General features: G+C 39.3%; 1 protein-coding gene across 2 annotated transcripts in view; it reads right to left on the reverse strand.

Annotated features, from left to right (window-relative positions):
- Nucleotides 1-942: 942 nt before the first annotated feature.
- The window catches only part of STON1 (stonin 1), a 62,362-nt gene continuing 36,256 nt past the window's right edge, over nucleotides 943-27,048 (reverse strand). For both annotated transcript variants that reach the window (XM_019719166.3, XM_074331952.2), the window contains exons 3-4: nucleotides 20,692-20,894; nucleotides 943-18,343 (exon numbers count right to left, since the gene is read on the reverse strand). In XM_019719166.3, the coding sequence (XP_019574725.3) occupies nucleotides 18,269-18,343; nucleotides 20,692-20,894 (278 nt within the window). In that variant the 3' untranslated portion in view covers nucleotides 943-18,268. The remainder of the gene's footprint in view (nucleotides 18,344-20,691; nucleotides 20,895-27,048) is intronic.

The raw sequence follows: 27,048 nt of genomic DNA on the forward strand, positions 1-27,048 counted from the left end.
TTTTGAAATTAAATTTGGACCTTGGTACCCCCAAAACAGTGTGACTAAGAGTTGACCTGTTATTGCTTAGCATACTTAGTAGACTCAGGTTACAGAGTGGTTATGTAAGTTTGGAAGTGCAACGTCAGCAACTTTCCATTTGCTCCTTGTGGTCTATCTGGATGGTCACTAGCAGACTCAGACGTAATGTCTTCCCAATAATAGACAAGGGCTTTTAGAAGAGGTATAGTTTAACTCACATTCTGGCTGAATCCAAGTTGCAAATCTGCTCTGGACCTGTGGTAGCCCGCTTCTAGATGGCCCCAGTGATCCTCTCCTCCTGATATTTACAACCTTGTGTTGTGCCCTTCCACATTATGTCATGGTTTTTCTGGGTGACTAATAGCACAAAGCAGAAGTGATGGTGTGTCACTTCCTAGAATAGATAATCAATGACTATGCCTTCATTCTCTGAAATTCCTTTGGATCACACACTTTGGGAAAAGAAAGCTGTCGTGTTATGAGGACACTCAGGCACTCAGGTAGCCCATGGAGAGGCCCATATGACAAAAACTGAGACTTCAGCCCATGGCCAGCAAGGCCCAGAAGCCTGTGACAATCACATGAGTAACCTTGGAAATTGATCCTTCCCCCTTTGGGCTGTCATATTACTGTAGCCCTGATGAACAGCTTGACTGCATTCCTTTGAGAGACCTTGAATCAGAACCACCCTCTAGGAATCTCTCAGATTCTCAGTCCTCAGAAATTGTGTGAGATAAGAAATATTTGTCATTTTAAGCAGTTAAATTTGGGGGTAATTTGTTCATAGCATGAGATAATTAATATAGGGCCCATTCTCTGATTGGCCTGTGACCCGTAAAGGCTTGGTTTTCCCTCATTGTAATCTCAGCATTTAAAGTTTCTTGAACACCTTCACAATCACAAGAGCACTTGAAAAGTATGTAAAGGAATCTTTATAGACTTTATTTGATAGCACTGACCCCAGGTTATTATCAAACAAGCAGACTGTTATAGGCATGTAATGGTCACATTTCTTTTGTCAATTTTTCAAACTCAGAGGTAAAGTGTGTCGCATACACAAAACACTCTTGATGCTAAAATTGGAATTTCAAGATCCAAAGGTCTCACTGAGGCAATTTTACAGTGACTATTTTTTTTATGTTAGTAAATAGAAAATGAAAAAGGAAAGCTGAGCTTTGGTCCTTAGTTGAGTATGCAGTTCTTTGAAATTACACTTGTGGAAAAGCATAAAACTCTTCCCCCAACTGCCAATCACAGTTCAGAGCATCAGATTTTCATTTCCTCCTGCTTTGGTTAGCAATTACAATATATATTTAATATATCATTTATAATCAAGATCTGTTTTGTAACTTTTAAGCAATCTTAATAATCAGATTAATTTCTTTGCATTCTGTATGTTCTCATTACTTTTGCCTAGAGGTTTCAGTGATACTATTACAAAAGTAAAGAAACAATTTTACTTTGCTTCTAGTGAGAAAAGGCCATTGTGTATGAAGGCCTCCCTCTGAATATGAATTTTTGAAATGTGTTTTAGAGATAGCCCATTATCTTTTACACATTAAATTTTACAATCAAATACACAGCATTTCAGTAACTGTATAAACTCTAAATAACATTTATCCGTAATGAAAAATACAAGTTAGTCGATGAGCATATGGCTTAAGGCAAAAAATATTCATAATTACTTTCTGAACATTTTGCAACCAGTGCACTACAACCAGCAGTATTGTGTTTCTCTGCCTCTGTTTCATCCTTCACATCTTCCAGGAAATGAAAATCCAGATAATCTTTGCCTCACCTTGTAACTCTGAAACAGTTACAATGTTGGTAATTCTGATTTATTTATACTCTGCACTTTTGTAACATTTTCCATTTTCTAATACAACTCCAAAATCAACTTACATTATTTGAACATCAGATATTGCTCCACCATGGTGACTCCCACCCCCCACCCCGACAGGATTTCAGTTAAAATGACCATGTGACACAATGCTATAGCTAACTGGTGACCTTATCACACAGTGGAACACTGTTAATGATCACATTGCTGCCTATTTCAAAATGTTTTAATATTAAAGAGCTGTATACATTGTGTGCTTATGAAAATTAGTGATTATAATTAACTCAGGGAACTATGGAGGATGACTTCAAACACAATTTTTCCCATGGCTACTTTTTCAACATTCTCATCAGGGTCTTGATAAGGATTCAGTAATTTCCTAGCTAACGAATTATTCCATTTTCATTTCTTTAATCACAATTGTATAATCATACATTGAACATGAAATAATAGCAAGCATAATGTCCATTGTCTCCAGTTAATTTTCCAACCTAAATTTCTACTTAGAGACCAATAAACTGAACTTAAGGCAATGAACTGGAGAGAACCAAACAGATTTGTTCTCACAATAACTACTTTTCTTTTTTCCTAATTTGTCTCGTTTTATGAGGGAAATGGAAGCATCTTGAATATTCTATATCTTAGGTTATCTTAGGTGCCTCAAATAGCAGGAAAGGCAGGAACCACATGGAGTGGACTCTTCTTCCTATTCCTTCCGCTAAGTCTAGCTAAAAATTCTAGATATTATATATAAAACAAACATAAGAAAACTCTGAAAGGTGGAAAGAAGAGCACAGACCAGCTAGGAACCTCACAACCCAAAGAATGATACAGCACTGAATTCCCTGTTTTTGTTTTTTTGCCTCATGTATACTGGACTGGGTACTGGTAAAACTAGCAACCCAGAAATATCAGTAGTCACAGACAAAAAAAAAACAAAAGCCTTTCTCTCTAGCCAAAGGCTCAGGAAAGGGGCATCAAGACAGAAAACTTTTAGACAATGACTGCTCTACCCCAGTTATACACCACAGAAAGAATTGGCCCCACCCCACCTGTGTCAGCAAAGGCAGAGTAGGGAGTTTAGACTGCCACTCTTGCCCAGGTGCAATGAGGTGCAGCCATCCCCACGATGTCAGGTGCCTGGGCTCGTACTCCACCCAGCTCTAATGAGGCAACCACACCACCTGCTGGGATGGTGTTAGAGAAGGCTGAGACTTTCATTCCAGCCAGGTGATAATGAGATGTCCCCCCTGCAGTGTCAGAGGAGACCATACGAGGAGTCACAAGGTACCGCTCCCTGTCTCAGCCAGGATGACGTCAGTGGAAGCCTGGTGGCAGGGCCTGAACTTCCACCCTAATCCAGCAATAATGAGGAGCAACTCCTTCCCCTAGGGTGTCTACAGAGACTGGGGGGGCGGGGGGAAGGGGACTTGGCCGGTGGCAAGAGCAAGATAGCACTCTCACCATCCTCCACAGGTCCAGTGTCAGAGGACACCTGCTAAAACAAGATTTCAATGACTTCCAGAGTCTCATAATAATCAAAATGTCCAGGATGCAATTGGAAATCATCTGTAGTACCAAGAACCAGGAAAATCTCAACTTGAACGAGAAGAAAATCAATAGACACGGACACAAAGATGACTAAGATGTTGAAATTATCTGACAAGGATTTTAAAGCAGCCTTCACAGGTGAAGGGATTAAGAAGTACAAATTGGTAGTTACAAAATAGTCACAGGGATATAAAGTACAGCCTAGAGGATCTAGTCAATAATGTTATGACAACCATGTATAGGGCCAGGTGGGTACTAGACTAATTGGGGAGATGACTGCATAAAATACATAAATGTCTAACCTCTATATTGTACACCTGAAACTAATATAAAATAATATTGAATGGCAAGTGTAACTGAAAAAAATAAATGTTTAAATAAATAAATAAAGCAGCCTTCATAAAACTGCTTTGATGAGCAATTAAGCAAACAATTTAGAAAGCACGTTGAACAAATGAAACAATATAAAGTCTCAGCAAAGAAACAAGGTATAAAGAAGAACCTTTCATTCCCAGGACTTTATTTGGAAACAGGGTCGGAATGTGACCTTGTTTGGAAATAGGGTCATTGCAGGTGTAATTACTTAAGATGAGGTCATCCTGAAATAGGGTGGGCCTTTAATCCAATATGACAGCTATCCTTATAAGAAAAGAACGAAGACACACAGAAAGATAGCCATGTGACCACAGAGGCAGGGATTGGAGTTACGGATCTATTAGCCAAGGAATACCAACGATTTCCAACGACCAGAAGCTAATAGAGGCAAGGAAGAAATTCTCCCCTACAGGTTCCAGAAGGACTATGGCTCTGTCAAAACCTTGATTTCAAACTCTTAGCCAAACTTCAAATTTGAGACAATAAATTTCTGTTATTTTAAGTTACCCAGTTTATGGTCATTTGTTGTGGTAGACCTAAGAAATTAGCAGCAAAATGGTAAAGGAAAGAATCAGTAAACTTGAAGATAGAAAAATAGAAATAACCCAATTTGAACAACAGAATGAAAAATAGATGACTCAAACACAAGTGGGTTTCTCATCAAGAACCATGGAGGCCAGAAGGAAGTGGTCTGAAACAAAAGAACTGTCAACTCGGAATCCCATACTCAGTGAAAATATCCTTCAGAAAAACAAAGGGGAAATCAAAACATTTTCAGATGAAGGAAAACTAAGATGATTTACCACTAGCAAAGCACCCTAAAAACAATGGCTAAAGTTGTTGAAATACAAAGGAAATGATAAAGGAAGGAATATCAGGAAGAAAAGAAGAACAAAAAGTAAAAATATGAGTAAATATAATAGACTTTCCTTCTCTTGAGTTTTCTAATGTGTTTGACAGTTGAAGCAAAAATTGAAACAACATTGCCTCATGTGGTTCTCAAATTCTATTATCAGTGGGGGAGGATACAAGAAGGTAAGCTTTCTTTAATTTACTGGAACTGGTAAAAATGTTGACTATGACAGATAGGCACAAACCAGTGTTAGCAAAGATAAGAAAATATACAATGGTGCAGCTACTTTGCAAAAACAGTTTGGCAGTTTCTTTAAAATTTAAATATAAATTTATCATATGACCCAGTAATTCCACTCGTAACCCAAGAAAAATGAAACCGTATGTCCACACAAATAATTCTACATGGATGTTTATAGTAGTGCTGTTGACAATAACGAAAAAGTGGGGAAAACCTAATGTCCATCAACTGATGAATGGGTGAATAAATGTGGTGTGGCCATACAATGGAATACTATTTGACAATAAAAAGGAATAAAATTCTGGTACATGCATGAACCTTGATGAACATGTATGAATGATGTGAGTGAATCTCAAAAACATCATACTAAGTGAAAGAAGCCGGAGACAAAGCGTCTACATTCTGTAGTTCTATTTGTATGAAATGTCCAGAAAAGATATAGACAGAAATTAGATTATTGGTTGCCTGGGGCTGGGATGAGAACAAGGAGTGACTGAAAATGGGCTTGAGAGATCTTTTGGGGGAGATAAAAATGTTCTAAAATTGCTTGTGGTGATGGTTGTACAATTGTGTGAATATACTAAAAACCATTGAATTATACACTTAACACGGGTAAAATTTGTGATATATAAATTGGTCCTCCACAAAACTGTTAAAAGATATCAGGGGAGGCTCTCTTCTTTAAGTTGGACCTAATCTTTTTTTTAAATTGTGGTAAAATTCACATAACATGAAATTTTCCATCTCAACCATTTTTAAGTGTATAGTTCAGTGGCATTAAGTATATTGACAATGTTTTACAACCATCACCACCATCCATCTCTAAAACTCTTTTCAACTTGCAAAACTGAAACTCTTTACCCATTAAACAATAGCTTAATGACCATTTTAATTTGGGGTTACATTTTATCCTTTTGTGGACAGGTCAAGGAAATGGAGCTCCTGGTATTGTTATAAGTGCAAGAAAATACCTTCTGCAACTGCATAATGGGTCCAAAATACATTTTTAAAATTAAATTCATTGGGGTGACATTGGTTAATAAAATTATATAGGTTATATAGGTGTAGTGTATAATTCTATCATACTTGTATATCATCTGTATATCGCACTGTGTGTTCACCACCCAAAGTCAAATCTCCTTCCATCACCATATATTTGACCTCTTCTACCACTCCACTCCCCCCTTTCCCTCTGGTAACCACTAAACTGTTGTCTGTGTCTGAGTTTTTGTTTGTTTGTCTTGTTCGTTTATTGCTTTCAGTTTTGTATCCAACATGAGTGAAATAACATGGTTCTCAACTTTTTGTCTGACTTATTTCACTTAGCATGATAATCTCAAGATCTATCCATGTTGTCGAAATACTTTTAACAAAAGACAGATACTCTCATTTCACAACGAGAAATAACACTGACTTTATCAGATGTTGTGTATTAAATGAAAAAAACACAATCTGTGGCACATAGTAGGTCCTAAAAGGCTAAAGGTATTTGATCTTCACTTTCAGCAGCTTTCACAAGCATGATTAAATCAAATTTAAAACAAACATTTTAATCTTTTCAATCCCTTGAAGACATATGTTTGTGTTTATTGAGAAAAAGTATATTTATAAATGTGACATATTTTAAATTTCTTAAGGACTGAGGTTGTGTATCATTCACCCTTAAATGCCTCCTAAATTCCTAGCACAGTACCTCCTAACATAGTAATGTTATTGATTTGAATTTATTGTTAAACTCCTATAAAATGGAATTTCTACCCTATATGTGGGGGAAAAAATTAGGGACTAAGATGCAACTATCCTTAGGAGAAGTAGTACATTGATCTAAATTCATCCTATTCATTCACTCAATATTTTTTACGCAACCTATAGATTATAAGCTCTGGCTAATGATCTATTAGCCAGAGATAAAGGAAATAACTCCCCTTGGGAAGCTGTGCACTGACACTAGCAGCCATTCCACTTTTTCTGGAATGGCCATCAGAGCTGTCATCACATCACCCTCGATGTCCTGAATGTCATCAAAATGTCTTTGTTTCAATATTTCCTTTATCTTTGGGTAAAGAAGAAGTCATTAGGGACCAGATCAGTCACTGGGGGCTAAGGGACCGACACCATAGCATTGATATTCAACTACCATCACCTACCCCTACCTCTGTATTTGGGCCTTTTCCCAGAAAATGGGAAATTACTGTGGACAGAGTCACCCCAATCAAAATCCCACATGAGGAGGGAAAGAAAAATAAACAATTACAATATAATGGGATTCGTGCTAAAAATTACTTATGAGGAGCACCTAACCAGAATGGGAAGAGTCTCAGAAGGCTTCCAGCAGTGGGACCCCTGAACTAAGAATTGTGGAATGAGTAAGGGACATAAGAAGGGGACCAGGAAGAGTGTTCCAGGGGGAAGATATTGTACAAGCCAAAGCTTAGGCCACAAGAGAGAATGTGGTGGATTTGAGGAAATGAGAGCAGCTCGGTTTGGCCAAAGGATAGAGAATCGGGCAAGTGTGACAAAGCTCAGGCTGGCTGGTCGGTAGGTGCCAGATTACTAACTACAGCATGGAGCATGTATTAGAGGATGGCCAGGCTGGAACAGAGAAGCAGTTAGAAGTCTGGGACGTAAAGAAGAATGAGCCCTGTTTGAAAAGCCTGTAGCAGAATCATTGTCTACAGGGAAGAACAACAAAATCTAAGTTATATATGAGATTAGACAATTAAGTTCGTGAGCTCATCCTAGAAAAAGTGTTACATACCTCATTGTTGAATATTACTGGGGTCACCCTTGAAGTGCTCCCCTTGGGAAGCTGTGCACTGACACCAGCACCTAGTCCACCCTTCAAATCAATTTTGGAACTCTTTTGTGGAATGGTCATCAGAGCTGTCATCATATCACCCTTGATGTCCTGAATGTCATCAAAATGTCTTTCTTTCAATATTTAATTTATCATTGGGTAAAGAAAGAAGTCACTGGGGGCCAGATCAGGTGAGTAGGGAGGGTGTTCCAATACAATTATTTGTTTGCTGGCTAAAAACTCCCTCACAGACAGTGCCTTGTGAGCTGGTGCATTGTCATGATGCAAGAGCCATGAATTGTTGGCGAAAAGTTCAGGTCGTCTAACTTTTTCACGCAGCCTTTTCAGCACTTCCAAATAGTAAACTTGGTTAACTGTTTGTCCAGTTGGTACAAATTCATAATGAATAATCCCTCTGATATCAAAAAAAGGTTAGCAACATTGGTGCAACAGTTTGCAAACTTAATTATCAGACCTCGTATATATCCTGTCTTGACACTCATTCAAATAAGACAAACGGGAAGAGAGGGGACGACCCCAAGAGAGTTGAGGAGCATCCACCGACAGAGAAAAAGGCAATAAAAAGAGGGCCACAAACATCATCCTGTTCAGTTTTACCCAAGGCCACTTCTGATCCCAGCGTGAGTTTATATAGAATCTGTCCTTTTCCACAATGAGTACTTAGCAAAGCCTTTGAAAAGTGTTTCAGAACATCTCAAAATTATCCACTGGAGAGGCAGGCTCTTGGCATTTAACAATGTCATTCTTCAAAGATGCTCTTTCCTTGTCCTTTTCATGGCACTTGAGGACCTTTCAGTGGAATTCTCTCTGAGTAGTGTGAAAATATCAAAATAAAACCCTACAGAAAAGAACAAGCACTGCAACTGGGTGCCATCTCCCCCGCCCCGCACGCAGCCACTCACAGATCTGCAGCAGCCCTCTCCGAGGAGAGGAGGAGAAAGAGACTAAATTCTATAGTATTCACAACCTGGGTCTCCCAAATCAGAACACTTATTCTCTGTTAGAGGAAATTAATAACTTCCGTTCCAAAATCACAAGTGTGTCTTCCTTTGGGTCATTTTAGTTGATACTCAAGCATTAGTGTCGGTAAAGAGCACATAAATTGGAAGACAAGGCCAAAGTAGTCAAGAATATAAAGTCAGTCATAAAGGGCCCTTACAGGGAATCCACATACAACCCACTCTCTGTGGAGGGTGAAAAGTCTCTGAATCCAATTCCATTTCTGGAAAAGAAACAAAGAAATAATACCTTGGATATATAGGCCTGCCTGCATCTGTACCCATAAACTCTGCCTTCCTCCTATTGCAATGGGTGAACTTTTCATGCCCTTATCTAAATCAGCTCCTCTGCTAGTGCCTCCGATCCTGTCCCCTCATCTGCTCAGAGATATAGTCCTAGCATTTTCTCCCTCCGTCTTCTGCATCATCAGTCACTACTGGATCACTGCCAACATGTAGAGATAACCACCATTCAGTGGCATACAGGACGGGGGAGGCATTGTCTGTACGGAATTTCAATACAATAATGAAACCCACAAAAGTCTATCTGCTTTCTATAATCACCATATGCTGGCAATTGTAAGTGAGGTCTAAGATAATGCCCCCCCCAACTTGTTTATTAGCATAGTGTTCTAAACAATTGCTGCGATTACTATTGAGTTTTAATGAAGCATATATAAGCTTCAAATCAGCACATTTTAATTTCTTAGCATTTAATAAACATTGTCTTCTATGCAGAAGTTAATTTGGAAAACTGCCAGTTATACAGTCGAACCCAGGACATACGCGCAGATTCAGACACACATATTCATTTTGGGAATTCATCATGGTCCAGAAGCGTTCAAACTTGCTTCAGGTGCAGGTCTCGTCTCTATCCCCTTTGGTACTACATATTCCTGGGCTTAAACCATAGTTTCAAAATAAACCGTTGTAAAGATGAAGAAATAGAACGTGAGTTACTTTAATTTCTGTCATTCTCTGTGACCATTTGGAGTTGCTATTTGTGTCTTTAAATTTTAAAAAGTGAAATAGAGTGTGAATGGCAAGATGTAATATTTTTGCTTGGTAAGTTTTGTTTGGTTACTTTTCACACAAAATATTTATTGTAATTGAGTAATAATATCTCTAAAATTGAAATTTACCCTTCTATTTTAATCAGTTTTAAAGCTAAAAAAAAGGAATCAAGAAAATAAAACATTACATTAGCAGTTGCTTAAATTGTACCTTTTGCAGATATTTTTATTTTAGTAAAATTCACTTACTCGCTGGACAACCATTTACATAGAATGTTATTACACCAAACTGTAACAAAGAACCAAAGTACAAACTGTTAGGTAAATATAAAAACTACTGAATAAAAGTTGTTTTGTTGTTGTTGTCATCCTGCAGGAACTTGGAAGAAATTGCAGGTGTTTGCAAGATTCTGAAACCAGCAACTACCAGGTTTCCCTGAAAATAAGACGGGTCTTATATTAATTTTTGCTCCAAAATACGCATTAGAGTTCATGTTCAGGGGATGTCATCCTGAAAAATCATGCTAGGGCTTATTTTCCAAATAGGTCTTATTTTCAGGGAAGCACAGTAGTTCATAATTATTCTGAATTTCACAACAAAATCTATAGTGAGATCTCCATACTAACGTGAAATGACATTGACCAGCTCCACCAAGGAAAAATTAAAAAACAAAAGGTGATTGAAGCAATGCTGGATTTATTTTTAAATATGTAATTCTTTCAACACTACATGTATAGCTAATGAAAACTCTGAAGAAATATGAGCTGGCACATCCGAAGCACCTATGATAGAAATAACACAAGATTCACATGACATGGGACTGAAAGATCACAAGGACCCATTTTCTACAAGGACTGACAATGAGGAAGAGAACTAAAGTTTTAGTAAGTGTCAACATCAACAAGATTTGTTAAAATGAAAGAGCGACTCTAGCAAAGACCAAGACTAAGACTTTGGTCTTAAGTAGGGAAGGGATGTTGAAAAAGATATCCTCACCAGCTACTGTCCCAACGCTCACACTTACAAGGTTCTACTCACTGAAAGAAAGCCATCTACTCACTGTTTCCACGTCCACCTGAGTTGCCTGTCAAGCTCATCAACAATTTCCATGTTGCTAAATTCACGGTCAATTCTTAGTCCTCCCCTTACCCTATCAGCAACATTTGAGGCCGCTGGTTACACTTAACGCTAGGTGGCTACTCATCTTCAGTTTCCTTTACTAGATCATCCTCCTTTTCCTGACCTCCAAACTACACAGAGTGCAAAGGCTCAATTCTCAGACCAGCTCTACTCTCCATATTTATCCGGTCTCACAGCTTTAAGTACCTGTATCTCTAAACGTTACATCTCCAGCCCAGCCCTCTTTCCAATTATATATCAAATTGCTACTTACTGTCTCCACTTGGATGTCTCGTAGGCATCTTAAAGTTAATACATCCAAACCTAAATTTCTCCCCAAAACCTGTCCCTACAAAAATCTTCCATTTCTCCACAAGAGACAGCTCCATTTGCTAACACTAAAGTCTGGAAGTCATTGTTGGTTCCCTCCTTCCCTCACACTGGAAATCCAATCCAATCCATCAGCACATTCCATTAGCTCTGTATTTCAAACAGGTTCTGAGCCCAACCACATTTTATCTCCCACCACCACTCCTCGCTACCATCACCTCTCAGCTGGGTTATTGCAATAGCCTCCTATCTGCTCTCTCCGCTTCTGTCATTGACCCCCCCTTTCTACGTCCATAGGATCATCTTAACATGTAATTCAGTCCCTTGGACTTGATGAGTTGCTTCACTCCTCCACACAGAACCTTCTAGTGGCTCCCATCTCACTCAAAATAAAATCTAAAGTTCTCACCCTCGCCTACAGAGCCCTACATGATCTGCTTCCCTCACCTACCCACGACCTCTCCAATGTCTCCCCCACCATCTCCTTGTTCATTCTGCTCCTGCCACCCAGTAGTCATCTGCCCTCCTTGGTGTTTCTCTGTTAGGCTAAGCACATCCTGATTTCAGCACGTTTGCACGAGGAGTTCCCTCTGTTGGACACACTCTTCTCTGGGAGAGCTTAATGACTTGCTTCCTCATCTCTTTCAGGTGTCTGCTAGAACGTCATTTCATCAGAGAGGACTTCCCTATCTAAAACAGCATTCTTCTGCCACTCTGTTGCTCCCCCCACCCCCGCCCCCCAGCATTGCAATGATCACAACTGATTTCTGTGTATTGTCTGACTTCCTCCACTATTACTTCCTCCTCTACAAAAAAAGGAATTTACTGTTTCGTGATTGCTCATCCCCAGTGCCCAGAAAAATGGAAGCACAGAGTAGGCACGCAATAAACATTAGAAGCAGCAAGAGAATTAATTGGACAATGGTCACACAGCATTCTGAGGTGATTCAAAGTGACCATGGAAGGCAGCCAATGTCTTAAGCAAGCCTTGTGTACTTCAGAGTGTAGACAACGGCTCACGTATTTAGCCACATTCACAGACTTACTCATGCTGTAACATTTTTGGAACCATATTGTTCTAACAGGCTTTATAAAAGAATGACAACATCCACCCAAAAAGATTTCTGAGAGAAAGACAGAGACCATCTTGAAAAGACAATGCCCAGTACTGATTTCTGAGGACTACACAGGGTAAAGGCACATCACTGAGTTAAGGTGGCATGGAATATTCTCCTGAACGCATTTTTTTTTTTATTTGCTTGTGCTTACCTAAAAATCTGAAAGTACAGCCCTGGGCTGCAGCTTTTTAGAGACCACACTGCCCTTGATACATGCAACTGAAAGCTCACTAGTCAAACAGGATAAATTCATTATACTATTTTATAAATCTTTTAAAGTAAGCAGGTTTAGAGTTTATTAACTCATTAGAAAACATATGTTTGAAATCTGTTGAGAAAAAAGGCACTATTTTTCTGCCTCTAGTTCTTAGAAATGTGTAGAGATAAGCATGGTATTTAAATCTTTGGGATGTGTAAAATTGTATTCGGCAGCATTTTTAGACAAGGCATTAAGAATACTTTAAAATGTTTGTCTACTGCATTAATTTTAATTATACTCCACTGGACTCACAATGCTTTGAAATGCTTTATAAAAATGCTCCCAAGATCTTTTATTAATCATAACACAAGCACCACCAAATTCAAATGCTGTTTCTAACACAGATTAGAAGCAGCTTGCATGTGAGCGCCCTCTTCTGTTTCCAGAGTATATCGCAAAGTGCATTACATGGAATTCACAGCAATTCTGGGTTGTACAACATGGGCTTTTCAGGAAAATGGCAACACACACAATCATACTATATAAATAAGTTATCCTCCAAACTAAGGTTTGGAAGGCTGTTCTGGAGCAGATACCGGAGGGGAAGATGAGGGAAAAGTTGCAATCCTTAAAGTCTAATGGCGAGTTGCATTCCTTCCCCAGGAAGTCTCATAGAAATAAACTTCAATTTTTGAAAACATAAAATTCCGGTGGTGAGCACACAATAGAGTATTCAGATGTTGTATTATAAAGTTGTACACCTGAAATTTATATAAGTTATTAACCAGTGTTGTCCCAATAAATTTTCTTTAAATGTCTAATCTGTCCTTTTCCTTACAGATGAAACATGTTAAAAGGATAATATTACCTGCAGCATTTATATAAAATTAATTTAACCAAATTCGTGTTCAGATGCCAGTTCTACGTACGTAGGAAGTTTTAACTACAATTATAACAAGAAAAATATTTTTGTGTCATATATACCATTAGGTTGAACCCCGTGAAATTGCCATCAAGAAGGGTTAAATACTGGGCATTTCATATGGCTCAATCAAATACACTCAGCCCTGTGCTTTAGGTCCCTGGGTAAGGGCATAAAAGGTCGTTGGAGTGGAGGGGCTGGGAGAGACACAGCAAAATCTAGTGGAATCACTGTGTCTACACAAAGGGGGCAGGGTGGTCTAGGTGAAGTTGAGACAAAACAGGAAAAAACTGATGGCTGAGAATTTGAGGAATTTTGTTACAAATATCAGTTTATAGTATTTAATCCTTTTGTTGTTCCTGAAGAACTGGAGCCAAGCCCCGTTTATCCCAGGAGTGACTAAAACAGTGCTTAATGATCTGGCTTCTAAGAAGCTGTATTTCCTGATGCAGTTTTGAAATTTAACTTTGATAGATAAAAATTGAATTTCAACATATGGCAGTGAGGGGAGCAGAGTTTGCCACCCCCAAATATGCCTTTTTTGGGGATATTATTTTAAGTTGGTTATTTAAAAAAACAAACAAACAAACAAAAACAGGACTCCAGAAGAATCTTGACCTTCCCCCTAACTGCCTAAAAGAATTTAGATAGAGGACCTGCTCCAGGAAGAGAGCTACCATCATAGATAAATACAGTTTGATATGAAATAAGTGTGATAGATGGGGAGGGCACAATCCTCTCTGTGTCCCTTGTTAAAGATGGCCCAAAAACATTTATTTACCAAACATTTGCTTTTCATCTTCATGTAAATTACCTTCCTCCTCTTTGAAGTTCCAAACCACAACCCCCCCTCTTCCTTACCCTTAGCTCAAGTCTTAACTGTCAGGGGTTCCCATATTCTTAAAGAACCCCCATCAGTAGATATGCAATAAACTTGGTTATTTTCTCCTGTTAATCTGTCTCAAGTCAATTTGATTAAACCAGCCAGAAGAATTTAGATAGGAAAAAAAAATCATCCTCTCTCTCCCCTCACAGCAGCTTTCTTATAAAAAGAGTGGGTGAAGAGGTAGTTAAGTTGGTTTATATTAGAGCTGATTTATCTTTGTATCTTTCATGGCCTCTTCTTTGAACACACACCTTATTTGAAATATATTCTGTACAATTGTATAAAAAGTTTTCTAAACTTTTAAAAAATTATTTGAAATGCACATTATGTCTCTAATACGAGTTGCCAAAGTTTGAAAATTCCTTAGACTTCTCCTGTGGACAAAGTTTATCCTGCTGTCAGGAAAAATTGTGAAACACTTTGACTAGTAGCTCATTTATCCAGGTTATCAACACCTTTCAATCTCTTTGAATTATTTCACAACTCTGTAACTTTTAGAAAACTGATACTGCCCATAGTCCTAGTCCCTACAAATGCAAAGTAACTGTGTGGCAGTAAGGGAAATTGATTATTGATTATTGCCCTGTGGATAGATCACTTTTGCACCTATTTGTAAATTTGTTTCAGAATTCCTTATTTCCCACACATTTCTCTGCTCTTTGAATTATCCTTGGAACCAGCTGTAACATCTTAACAGTTCCTTCATTAGTTAACGAGTTAAGTAAAACCTCGGGCACATACTCATTCATATTATTTCTTTATGAGAGTAATGATTACATCCTCTTTTAAAAGTCATCTTTTAACATCACAAGTTATAGTTTGGTGGTGTTATTTTTCCAGAATGTGCCAAGATGCCATGCTCACTGACTTCTTAAGAGTAAAGCAGTGTACATTTGCCTGACAGAGAGTCGATTGTTTCAGGTTATTGAAATTGATTTCATACCTTAAAAAAATAGCCTCACACCTTACAAAAGAAGATATAAGTCCATCGCACAGCAAGAATCATTTGAAATACATCTTTAATTTTCAAAAACCGATATGCAATCTACCAAATACTTTGTTACATGATTAAGTTCAATCTGTTTTATACTTGTGTTGATATGACATAAAATAATATTTTAAGTAAGACATTGTAATACTTAATCATTATTAAGGAAGGCCTTTTAACTGAATTTATAAGAAAAGGGCTGCATCATAAGCACAGCTCCAGAATGAAGGGAACTAAACCCTAGAACTATCTAATACATAAATCAGGTTAAAAAATTCCAGCCTTTATTTATATGCCGGAAAGTATCTTTTTTCATACCTTTTTAAATGAGTAAACTATTTCTATTCCCATAGAAAAAGAAAATATCCTTAAATTCTGATCTGACAATTGATCAGGTAACCATCAAGCCATGAATTCATTGACAGTTAATGTGATCCTTTGACTGATAAGGCATCCAGACCCGAACAATTAGAGCAAGACAACTAGTCAGAAACTGGTCAAGTCCTCAGAAGCCTGCCATGTGTCAATCAAATGACTGACCCCCCCAACCAGTCAAACTCAAAAAGGATTGATCTAAAGTACCTAAAGGAAAAGGCTTGAAAGGGGTATTTCCTCCTTCACTCACTTCCTTCCTCCCTTCCCAACCTTAAAACCGGGTGTTTTCGTTATTATAGCTGTTGTCTTAAAGATCATCATTTACTTTCTAGCGAAGGAGTTTGTACTTCTTAATTTGTAAGTCTAAGTGGCCCCTACCAGAGTTTTCACTTATAGCACCATGGTCACACACATTTGACCTTCTGCCATTTCTGAGGTCAGAAAAATTGTATTAAAAAGCTTCTCCTCCCAACACAGAATGTTAATTTAAAGCTAAGTAATGAATATTTAAGGATCCTAATAGATGTGCAAATTAACAATTATGCCGTAGCACCCCACTGTTAATGCCAGCAACCTTGCATTGCGCAGAAACTCAAAGTGGGCTTTAGTCAGCGTTTTGTTACTATATTTCCAACACTGACTCTTGAGATGCTCCTGAAGGCTGGATGGCCGGTGAAAAAATGACCCCAGCACTGAGGTAGCCACAGATACTGGGCAATCTGGGAAGCATGAGGGGTGATTAATTGAACCCTTTCCTGAAATTATTTTGAGGTGTCAATATTCATTAAGTTCATGTGAATCAGACTGAATTCTTTATGGGCTGGGTGCCACAAAACAGATTTGAAAGGAATGGCAGTAATTAACCCAGCTGACTTCCCTGGGATCATGCAGTAGCATCCGCTCCAGCCTGCCTCCATATTTGTTTTGAGCAGATTGAACTCGCTCCAGAATGTGCCACGCCAGATGACAGAGAAAGATGGTGGAATTTTTTTTTAAATGATGCACACACAGATTTGCCCTCCTATACATCAACAGTGAGTCTCAAGCATATGATATTGTGAGCAATGCATCAAGTGGAGTTAAAAAGAGCAATACCAATTCATTTCAACAGTCGACTTTTGCATTATTTGCTGTTATAGCAATATAATGAAAAGCAATAAAATCTACTGATTGATACAAACCATCATAAATGTTTGTTTTAATCTGTTTTTGGAACAGATTAAAATGAATGTAATACAATATTAAATAAAACATAAGACATAAACTCTGGGCCGACACATAAATGTTGTTTGGAAGAACATTATCAGTTCTGACACAAAACAAATCTAGTAAACAGAGAAAAATACCTCCTCATCATATTTCAGACTCAACATAAATTGAAGATGTATTAATATCACATGGAGGACTTTGTTTTTCAGACTAAAAAATACCTATAACAGATTTCTTTACATTTTAAAAGTTTGACCTTTTGCTGTAAATATTGAAAAAAAGTTATAAACAGAATTATAACTGCTAATGCCATTGACTTTTCATTAGAAACCAAACATTTACCTGACTTTGAAGAATAAAAAACTCCCCTGTTAGAAATCTAGGTAAAACAATCTAGTGTGTTTCACTTTGCTCATCTTTTAAAGAAAAATACTCTAAATTTAGCAGTATTAGCATAAATAGCATAGTAGCAGAGCTAGCATAAAATAATCATAACATGACCTTGATTTCTACTCAACAGAGTCTTGTGTTAATCACAAGTAATACTTTACCAAAATACATTCTTAGAGTTTGTACTTTTGAGAAACCATATTCATGAACTTTAAAAATTCATCTTTAATGTACATAAATATTTTAACTAATGTCTAATACTGGGATTCCATTTTAAAAGGAATCTTTCTAAGCAAAAGGCAATATGTCTTAGTGATTTGTACTGAAATATGTATACCAATAGAAATAGCTTCTTTGCAACAATATACTCAAATACAAATCCATTTTGAAAATGATAATACCGTGGGGGAAAGACAGGTACCAAATATAGCCGATGATTACTGACCAATGTAGTGAGGACAAGAAGATAAATAATTCAAAATCACAGATACCTCCACATCTCCATTTTAGTCTGTGGTTTCAGCATCATTCTACACCTAGCCACATTGCAGAGATGAGCAAGAGGGAAAATTAAATATTTGGGTTTATGTTTTCTTTGACTGCTTCACCCTCCAGTGTGGGTGCTAACATAGCAAGAAGAGATAAGGACTGGAGGATAATAAACATGGCACCTAGGTAATCCACAGTGCAAAACAATCAGCCACTGAGTAATCAAAAATCAAAAACATTTCAGCCAAGCTGGCTGTTGGGTCACACATTGAATAACAGCACCTTTGAGTTTCAGCCGGAAGCAGAAACATCACATAAATTACTTCAGATCAAACCCCTGGGGTACAAACATATCAAAAGCATAAAATATAGATTGTTCAGTTTCGGGTCTAAGTTTCTCTAAACACAGCCATTGGACCCGTCCTAAGCCCTCAGTTCAGAAGTCATTTCCACTGTACAGTAGCAGTACTGTGCGTGGTTTCTGTGAGTTACATGTTTGAAAAGTAGGTCGTCGTCTTTAACTCTTGCCACTCCTACTGAGTTACGCAGTCACCAGCTTTATCTGGGTCTTCTCCATCGATTTTAATCCACTTCTTTTCTATTTCAACCTGTTAGGCAAAAGCAAAAACCATGGGCAGCATTAACAAAAGCAACACAGCACTAACACCTGTTCAATCCTGTTTCATACATGAGGCAAGGACCGCAGGCACCTCACAGACACAGCCCTTCCACCCACTCATGCCAGTTCCACAGTGACGCACTCGGATCGCCTTTTGGGCAACGGAGTCCCCAGCTCCTTTCCTCTAGGCTCAAATCTTGAAGAGAATCAAAAATCTCTCCACTGCTAAGTCAAGAGTACCGTGTTTCCCCGAAAATAAGACCGGGTCTTATATTAAGTTTTGCTCCAAAAGACGCATTAGGGCTTATGTTCAGGGGATGTCATCCTGAATAATCATGCCAGGGCTTATTTTCCGGATAGGTCTTATTTTTGGGGAAACATGGTAATTTTTTACAAAATGTGTACAGAATACATGCCCTGTTTTCCTGAAAATAAGACCTAGCCAGACAATCAGCTCTAATGCATCTTTTGGAGCAAAAATTAATATAAGACCCAGTATTATATTATATCATATTATATTATATTATATTATATATTGTATTGTATTATATAAGACGCTATCTTATATTATAGTAAAATAAGACCAGGTCTTATATTAATTTTTGCTCCAAAAGACGCATTGGAGCTGACTATGGCACAACCCCTGAATTCGGAAAATAGGCATAAATGAAGTTTCCATGTGCACTCGATCCAATCACAAATAATACTTATATACCTAGTGTTACTGGTCAGGTTCCCCAAGAAGCAAACTCTGAAATGGAGATTGTTGTGCAGAAACACACTGGGGAGTGCTGCTGGGGTTGACACCTGTGGGAGATGGAAGGGAAGGGAAGGGAAGGAAGCAGAACAGGAAGAGGGAGAAGGTGGGCTGCAATCCAGTCACAATCAAGGCTTCCGCCGATCCCCAGGGAAAGCTGAAGCTGGGATGGCCCTGCACAGGTACCCCAAGCTGAGGCAAAAGGGTCTTTACACCCCTGCATCCACCAGTCACTGGACACAAGCTACCCCAGGAAGTGGGCAGGTCTGGGAGCAAGGCAGTTTCCTTCAGCCAGGGGGATGCCCATCTGCTGGGGGAATAAGTGTTTCGGTGCCCAAGGGGCTGCACAGGACAGGAACCACCCATCATTAATTTTATCAATAGAAAAAAAACATCAGTAGACCCAAACAAATACACTTCTAAACAGCTGGTCCACAATAAAGAAAAATCCTGACACATTACTCTACTTTAGAACCACCAGTTGGTGTTTATGATGTTTTATGTAATCACACTATTTTTGATAGGAACAAATAAATGGAAAATCAGCATGGCATTAATCATAGCTGAGATTCAAGCACTATAGATATTTGAATGGTATTGGAAAGTATAAAATGCTATTCATGTGCATGACAAAAAGGAAAAAATATAAATTCTAAAATGAACAACCTGGCTGTTATTTGCTGTTTAATTTTTGAAATATTTTCTAATTAAATAATATATCTGTAAGCAAAACCACTAACACATCATCCTATAAGTGTTTAATCACTACATTGTTTTGTACAACTGAAACTAATAAAATATTGTACGCCAACAATCATTGAAAAATACATTTTAAAAAATGTTTTTAAAAAAGATACTATGGGAAATATGTGGCAGAGGTTATCTCTATATCTACTAACTTTGAAAATAAGAAGGAAAGCCAATTTACAAACAGGTGCAAGTGTATGTCAGTCTAATTCATCAGCCGAAGAACGCAGAAGCACTGATGGTGAATATTTAAAATGGTTGTAATACAGTAACTCAGCATTTCCTAAGGGGTGCTTCACAGAATACTATTCCAGAAGATACTGATAGGTGTTTTACATGCACATACACATAGCCATATAGATAGGATTTCACAATCAATGAGTTGGGGAAAACTGCGTTAAGATTAACAAGTTTCTTTATTGCAGGACTTCTCAGAGCCTTCATTTAACATTAATTTAGTGTATGGCATTCCTGAACTTATTTTTTTCTTGGATCATTATATGAGACATATATTCCATAGAGCACTTGGGAAATGCTATTCTAACGTAATTTTTGTTATAAATATGCTTCTGAAATATGAATTCATTTTTAATGCCTTGTTTTTCATTGAGAGCTGAATAAAGTATGTGTTACTAGGTGCTCAGGTTCCTAACATTCTCCAGAATTGAAGGGAAGAACTAGGCTCACTGGTGACCATTGAGCTTCCATGGTCAGGCTCTTTCCTAAGTCAAACACACGCGCGCGCGCACACACAGTTATTTAAAAGGGCAAAGCCAATATTCAAAGCGAGATCAGATCACAGCTCTACAAGTCCCTATTGGCTGTGGGCTTACCTGGATGTTGTAGCAAGCTCGCTGATGAACATGTTTCTGCGGCTGGACATCACTCTCCACCCCCAGAGATCTGACCTCTGTCCTCGACGCACAGGTCTCAAGCATCCCAAACTGAACAGTAGCAAATGGATACCAATCAGAGGGAATTTCTTGGTCTGATCCAAGTTCTAGTTTGTATGACAAACAGTGGGGATGATCAGGACCTTGAAGAAGAAAATCAAATTGTCAGTCAAAGTATTTCAATGGCCATTGAACGTTTCTCTTGAACGTAAGACACACTCGTCCCTCTCTTTAATAAGCAATTCCATTAGTACTAGTGCAGTGTGAATTCCATTTGAACAAAATACCATCAAAATTCACAATTCTACACTAAGTAGGGAGAAATCTATCAGTGTTTTTTTTTAACTACTGGCTTTAAAATAAGTACAACTTTATTACTACATACATGTATGTATATATTAACTCCTAAAAATGTTTTCTAGTAGAAGTATGCTAAGTTTTTTTTAAAAGACAAGTAATATTTATATTAAGTACCATTATTTGGCTATCATGTGCATAGGATTTGTAAAAAAAAAAAAAGAACTCTTTCTTTTAAGTAGACTGAGCAAGCTCTTATAATAACTCTTAATTTATTCATTTTCTTACCACTCTTTTATTTATAGTTAATGCAAAGGTAAACCAGCCTGAATTAGGTCACATTATAACAAATTCTGATTTTTTAAAGTTAAACTTAATGAAATTTTATTACATTTCAGAAAATATTCTAGGCCAAGAATTCCTTTTTCAGTAGAACAGATTATACTTTAGTATATTAATTTCCACTTATCTTCCTTAAAGCTTTGACGGAACAGATGTACACTGTAGAGATGGGCATATTGGCTTTCTATGTTGCAATCTAGTATTTATTTTCACTTAATTCAATTTGCCATTTACTGAGCATCTCTTCTGTGCCAGGCCAGGCTCTGTGCCAGACCGAGGGATATCAGATACACACACAGATTTTAAGTGTGCTCATATAACGTGTGTCTGTGTGTGTATGTGTGTGTGTTTTATAGGGAGTAAAAAATATTTTCAGTGTAACCACTGTAGTAACTATAAATGTTCCATGATTCTGTTGCACTGTCTACAGCATCTACTATCCAGGGCAGCTATCTTTACTTAAATAAATGTATGAGGTGACAGTAATTTCAAAAGCCAGATTAAACGACTGTAGCGCTTACATAGCTTCAGAAAGAACATTTCCATCAGAATATAGCTTTAGGCAAAAACAAGAGTTTAAAGGATTTCACTTAATTCTTAAAAGATAAATTGCCTTTCATTCCTTACAACCTGTTTCTCGTAGAGAGACTAATAGAATTCTAAGGCTGTAAAGGGCCTTGAGAAGTCATCAATCAATTAACCAACAGAGGCTCATTAGCCATCTCCACCACCTGCACCCAGGGTACAGGACAGCAGTGGCCTGAGGTGCTGTAAGCTATCCACATCACTGCAGGCAAACGATAACTTTACTCACACACGTACCCAGGGGAGGGCCCACAATCCATTACCCTTCCTAGTCTTCTGCCTGCAGTAAGGACACAGTAAGTTTATTTCAACTTAATTCAGGCACTTTTCTGTCCTTTATGACACAGTGCTTAAGAACACCAACACTGGGCCAACATTGCCCAGGGTCCAATCCCAACTCTGCTACTTACTAGCTGTGTAATCCTTGGCAAGTGACTTGATCTCTCTGAGCCTCAGTTTCCCCATCTGAAAATGGGGATGGGGATGGGATGCTAATAACATAAACCTTACAGGAACATTGTGAGGATGACACAGAGCACTCGTGCATGGTCTTCTACAGCGGCATAGACAGACGCGAGGGACATATACGATTACTTTGCAAAGTGCCACTGAAGTATAAGTCCAATATTATTACTTAATTACTATAATTTTGCTAATGTGGGGACTGTGAATGCTATACTTTTAGAGCTGAAAATGATATTGGAGATGATCTAATTTGATATTCACATTTTAAAGGAAAAAAACTCTTTTGGAACTTTTTGCAAAATTGCCCAAGTTGAAGAGCCAGTACTCCAACAATGTTAGAAACAAAAACTTTCTATCTGCCTTTCTAAAAATTAAAATTAAAATTAAAAACTGGTAAAAGATAAAGAAGAGTATTGTTCTTTAAGTTTTCTGGCACATTTTTCCTGGTTTTTTAAAATTCTAAATACTCTACAATGTTTAACAACACTCTCCACCTTTAGACTTTGAGCTCCATGAGGAGAGGTGCCATGTCTGTCCCTAGGACAATGTCTGGCAAATCTGGGGCTCAACCGATATTTATCAAATTTACAAATAAATGGGGGAAAAAAGAGGAAAATCATGTTATTTATCTCAGTACTGACCAACAGGGGGCACTCTCGGGCTTTGGTAATTATTCTCTCAACTCTCAGGACGGAATGCAAATGACAAAATCTACTTAGCTCTAGTCGATATCTGGTCCCTCTTGTACCAAAATATTTCACATCTGAAACTGAATTGTTGAGAGTTGAAGAGTACAACTGAAAGGAGGATGACACAAGTGGAGGAGAGAGCAAACAATGTACTGATGGCAGAGCAAAGAGAAAACGTAAAGGCAAATTATATTTAAAAATTGGGAAGGTAGAGATAGATATGTTTTAATTGACCCTCCACCACTCCCACTCCCTTGTCTAATTCTATACCACCATCTGCACCTCCTTTGGCCCACCAATGTTCCCATTCCTCCTTCTCCTCTTTCTCCACTCCCCAACTCCTCCCGCCACAAAGCCTGTCCTCAGGAAACCTCCTCTCTGTTCCTTTGTGGTCACTCACACCTCAGTCTGAATGAACTATTGAAGCTACCTGCCTAAGGTCAGTCAACCTTTGTTGTAAAATGAAACACTTGCTCACCGTTCAAGGAATATTAAACACTGACATGCTAGTAGAAGAGGCACTTAAGGAGCCAGCGGCCCTTCCCATCTCCCTTGAAATCACACGCAAGTGAAAGTCTATCCTGATCTCAAAAATCCACAGAAGTGAGGGCATAAAAACCTTTTTTTAATTTTTTAATTAGTGCATGGTAGACTAGTTCATATATTCTCTTTCATTTTCTATTTTTTAAATTTCTTTTTTCTAACAGCCCAGGTTTTTCAGAAACTAGCTTGAAAAGGGTAATATTTTAAACTTTAAAAAATACATCCTCCATTCTCTAGACACCCAATTGATTTAAAAATCATATGGAAAAAGAGATACATTCCAAGACGCTGTTACTCTACATGTGGTCCACCTGTGGTCCGCATTGGCGTCACCTGAGAATGTGTGGGAAACACAGTATGGGTGGGGGGGGGGCACTTGCTTAGTCAGAACCTGTATTTTAACAGGGTGATTCATGTGCATACAAAAGTTGGAGAAGCACTGCCTTAGGACAAAGATTGCCTCTCTGCCCCAACCTTACTTTTCCTATGCTTCTCCTCCAGAGCCGAATTGCCAGGCACCCTCTCGCTCTTGGCATTACCCTCCCCAGACCACACAGGTGAAACCACAGGACCAGACCACAGGATCCCAGCCCACCTCTGAGCCACGCCCTGTTCCCCAAACTCTACCTGACACAGCCCACTGCCCTCTCCCTCAGCTTCCTCTTGCACACGGACCTGACCTGAACAAAGCAACTTTGATCCCAAAGAATTTGTTCTAATTGGCTGAAATGCTTGTTAAATATTGTTCTGTGTGGGCCTGGTGCTATGAAAGTCTTCAGAGAGAATTGCTGAAGGCCAAGATCAAGTGCAGCAACCTCCCTGGGAATATCCACTCTTGGGATTGTTCCCAGTGAGCTCAACTGCTAGTGACTACTGACGGGAGGACAATAACAGAGCTCTAGAAGACACAGGCATACAGAGCAGGGAGGGGTGATCTCTGCCTAAGGGACCATAACAGGTTCCACAGGAGAGGTACCAGGTCAGCAGTTCTCAAATCTGGCTTCCTGGCAGGGCCTTTCCTAAGTGCCCACACCTGGGCCTCTACCCGCCAGAGTCATGGTTGGGATGGGCCCAAATATGGGTGTTAAATTTCTAATGATTCTAAAGAATCTCACATGCAACCAGGGCTGGGAAACAGATTGTAAAAGAAGTGATGAGAGGATCCCAGGCTGTCTCAGCAAATGGGACCATTGCCCACCTATTGGCCACAGCCAGAGACCCTGACCAGCTCCCATCTTCTCCCTCCCCTCCCCCCAGGCCCTCAGAACATCTGTCATTATCTCGGGGGCACCTCTGCTGAATGTGTGCACCCATCCCTCACCGCCTCAGTGCTCCCACTGCCACTGGCCTTGCTTAGTATCTCTCCCTTCCTACCAGCCTCCTGTGTCTATAATCTCCTGAATCTCTCTCCTCCATAATAGCCTGACTTTCTAAAACAGGGTATGATTCTGCTTCCAAGTTCCTGAAAACACTCCAAAAGCCCTATTGACAAACTCCACATCCCATAGCGCGGCCTCCATGCTGGTTTCTCCTCCCATCACAGCCTTTGTCCCAAAACTTAGGCAAGATCCCCCATCTCCACGCCTGTTTTTGCTGTTTCTACCCTTGATGGAATCCTACTGAGTCTGCCTCGCCAAGCTTTACCATCCCCTCTTCAGCAAAGCCTTCCTTAGTGCCCCCCAGTTTATCACCCCTTTCTCTGGGATCCCTAATATGCCTGGAATAGAGCACATTTCCACAGCACACTTGGAGAGCTGTTTCCGGATTTGTCTCACCTACTAAGACTGTTACACTTCTGGAGAGCAGGGATCATGTTTGTATCTGTATCTCCCAAGCACCCAGCACAGACAGAGCCTGTATCTAGAGGAAATTTAGTGGGTATTTGAAGAATGAAAGAGTGAGCCCTTTTGTCAATAAATTTTTATTGACTGAATCAATTAACGATACGTTAACTCTGGGAAAATGCAGTGTTATAAACAGGATGATTTTCACAAGAAGCTTTATAGGTTGTTCCCCTTCCAAAATTAGAAAATAATAATTTGTATGGGTTCGCAGTTTGAAAAATGAGCATGGCTGCCCTGGAAGATTCTAGCCCGAGTGCCTGCTCTGAGGCAGAGCGGCTGGAATGGGCTGACAGCCTGGATCCCTGCCTCTCTGACCCATCTGGACAAGCCAGGAGCCCTTTTGTGTTCCTCTCACCGCAGCATAATTCTTACTGCAAATCTATGCAAAAACTATGTTTTGTTCGATTCTGTTCCAGTCCCAGTGACTATCTCTAGGACCAAAGGAAAATGACAGGAGTCAGGTTATCAGCAAGACCTCAGAGGAGATCTAAGGATCCAGGTTATAGGCATTCCTGCCTGTCTCCCTCTCGTCTCCCTTTTTGCTTCGCAAAATAAAAGTCAATGCTACCCTGATTTTTATAATTCCTCTCACCTAAAAGTAGCACAAATAACTTTTAGAATAGATCATTTGGAACCCTGTACTCAAAACCTCAAAACTTGTTTTCCTGGGATGAAGATAATTGGAGAATGGTTTTAACTTGCTTCTCCAGCAGTTATCAAAGAAGGCAGCAAACACTACCTCTGCAGATTATATCATGATAGAAATTCCCACCACATTGGCGTTGGCCAGAGGTGCCATTAGAGGCCACCCATTGTGACCAAGCTATCCCGTCCCACCTCGCACCACCCTGAGCCTGAGCTGTCCTCACTATTCCTTGGGACTTAGAGCCATAACTAATGTGTCAGGAGAACACTGCGGAGCTCTCTTGACATTGAGAAGAATGGGGGTGTCAGGGAGGACTGCTGTTAGTGCGGGGGGACTTACCTTCTGTACAGGGGTCCGGGGCTCCTCAGTCACCTGGCTGTCTCTCTCACCTGCTGGACCCTGTCCATAGCCCAAGCTACAATCAGTTGACAGATGTTAAGCCAGCAAACTGCAAGTCACAGACCAGGTGGTCCTGCACCCTCCAGGGTGAGGTCCATGCAGCTGCTCCTCAAGTCCATTGCAGTCTGGGGCTGGGCCGTGCTGCCCCGGACACGGCAAGGCCCGCACAGCAGTGGCCTTCAGCCTTGGCCACACATTGGGTCCACCAGGGAGCTCGCAAACATATGGGTGCTTGGGCCCTTCCCCAGAGATTCTGATTGAATTAGTTACAGCGGAACCTGAAACGTCAAGATTTAAAAGCCCTCTGGCCACTCTAACACACAGCCAGGTTTGAGAAACACTGGCCCAGAACCACTCCGAATAAAAATTGCTTCCTCTGAAGGCCACAGTCTGGAGAGTCCTAAGATGAAATTGAATTTCCCTGAAGAACTAGACCAGCTGTGAGCTACTTGGAAGCAGGGGTCCGACCTTATTCCTCTGTAGCCCA

Source organism: Rhinolophus sinicus, chromosome 2 (assembly GCF_057876585.1).
Source record: "Rhinolophus sinicus isolate RSI-liver-muscle chromosome 2, RSI-T2T, whole genome shotgun sequence".
In the NCBI taxonomy this organism is placed as follows: Eukaryota; Metazoa; Chordata; class Mammalia; order Chiroptera; family Rhinolophidae; genus Rhinolophus; species Rhinolophus sinicus.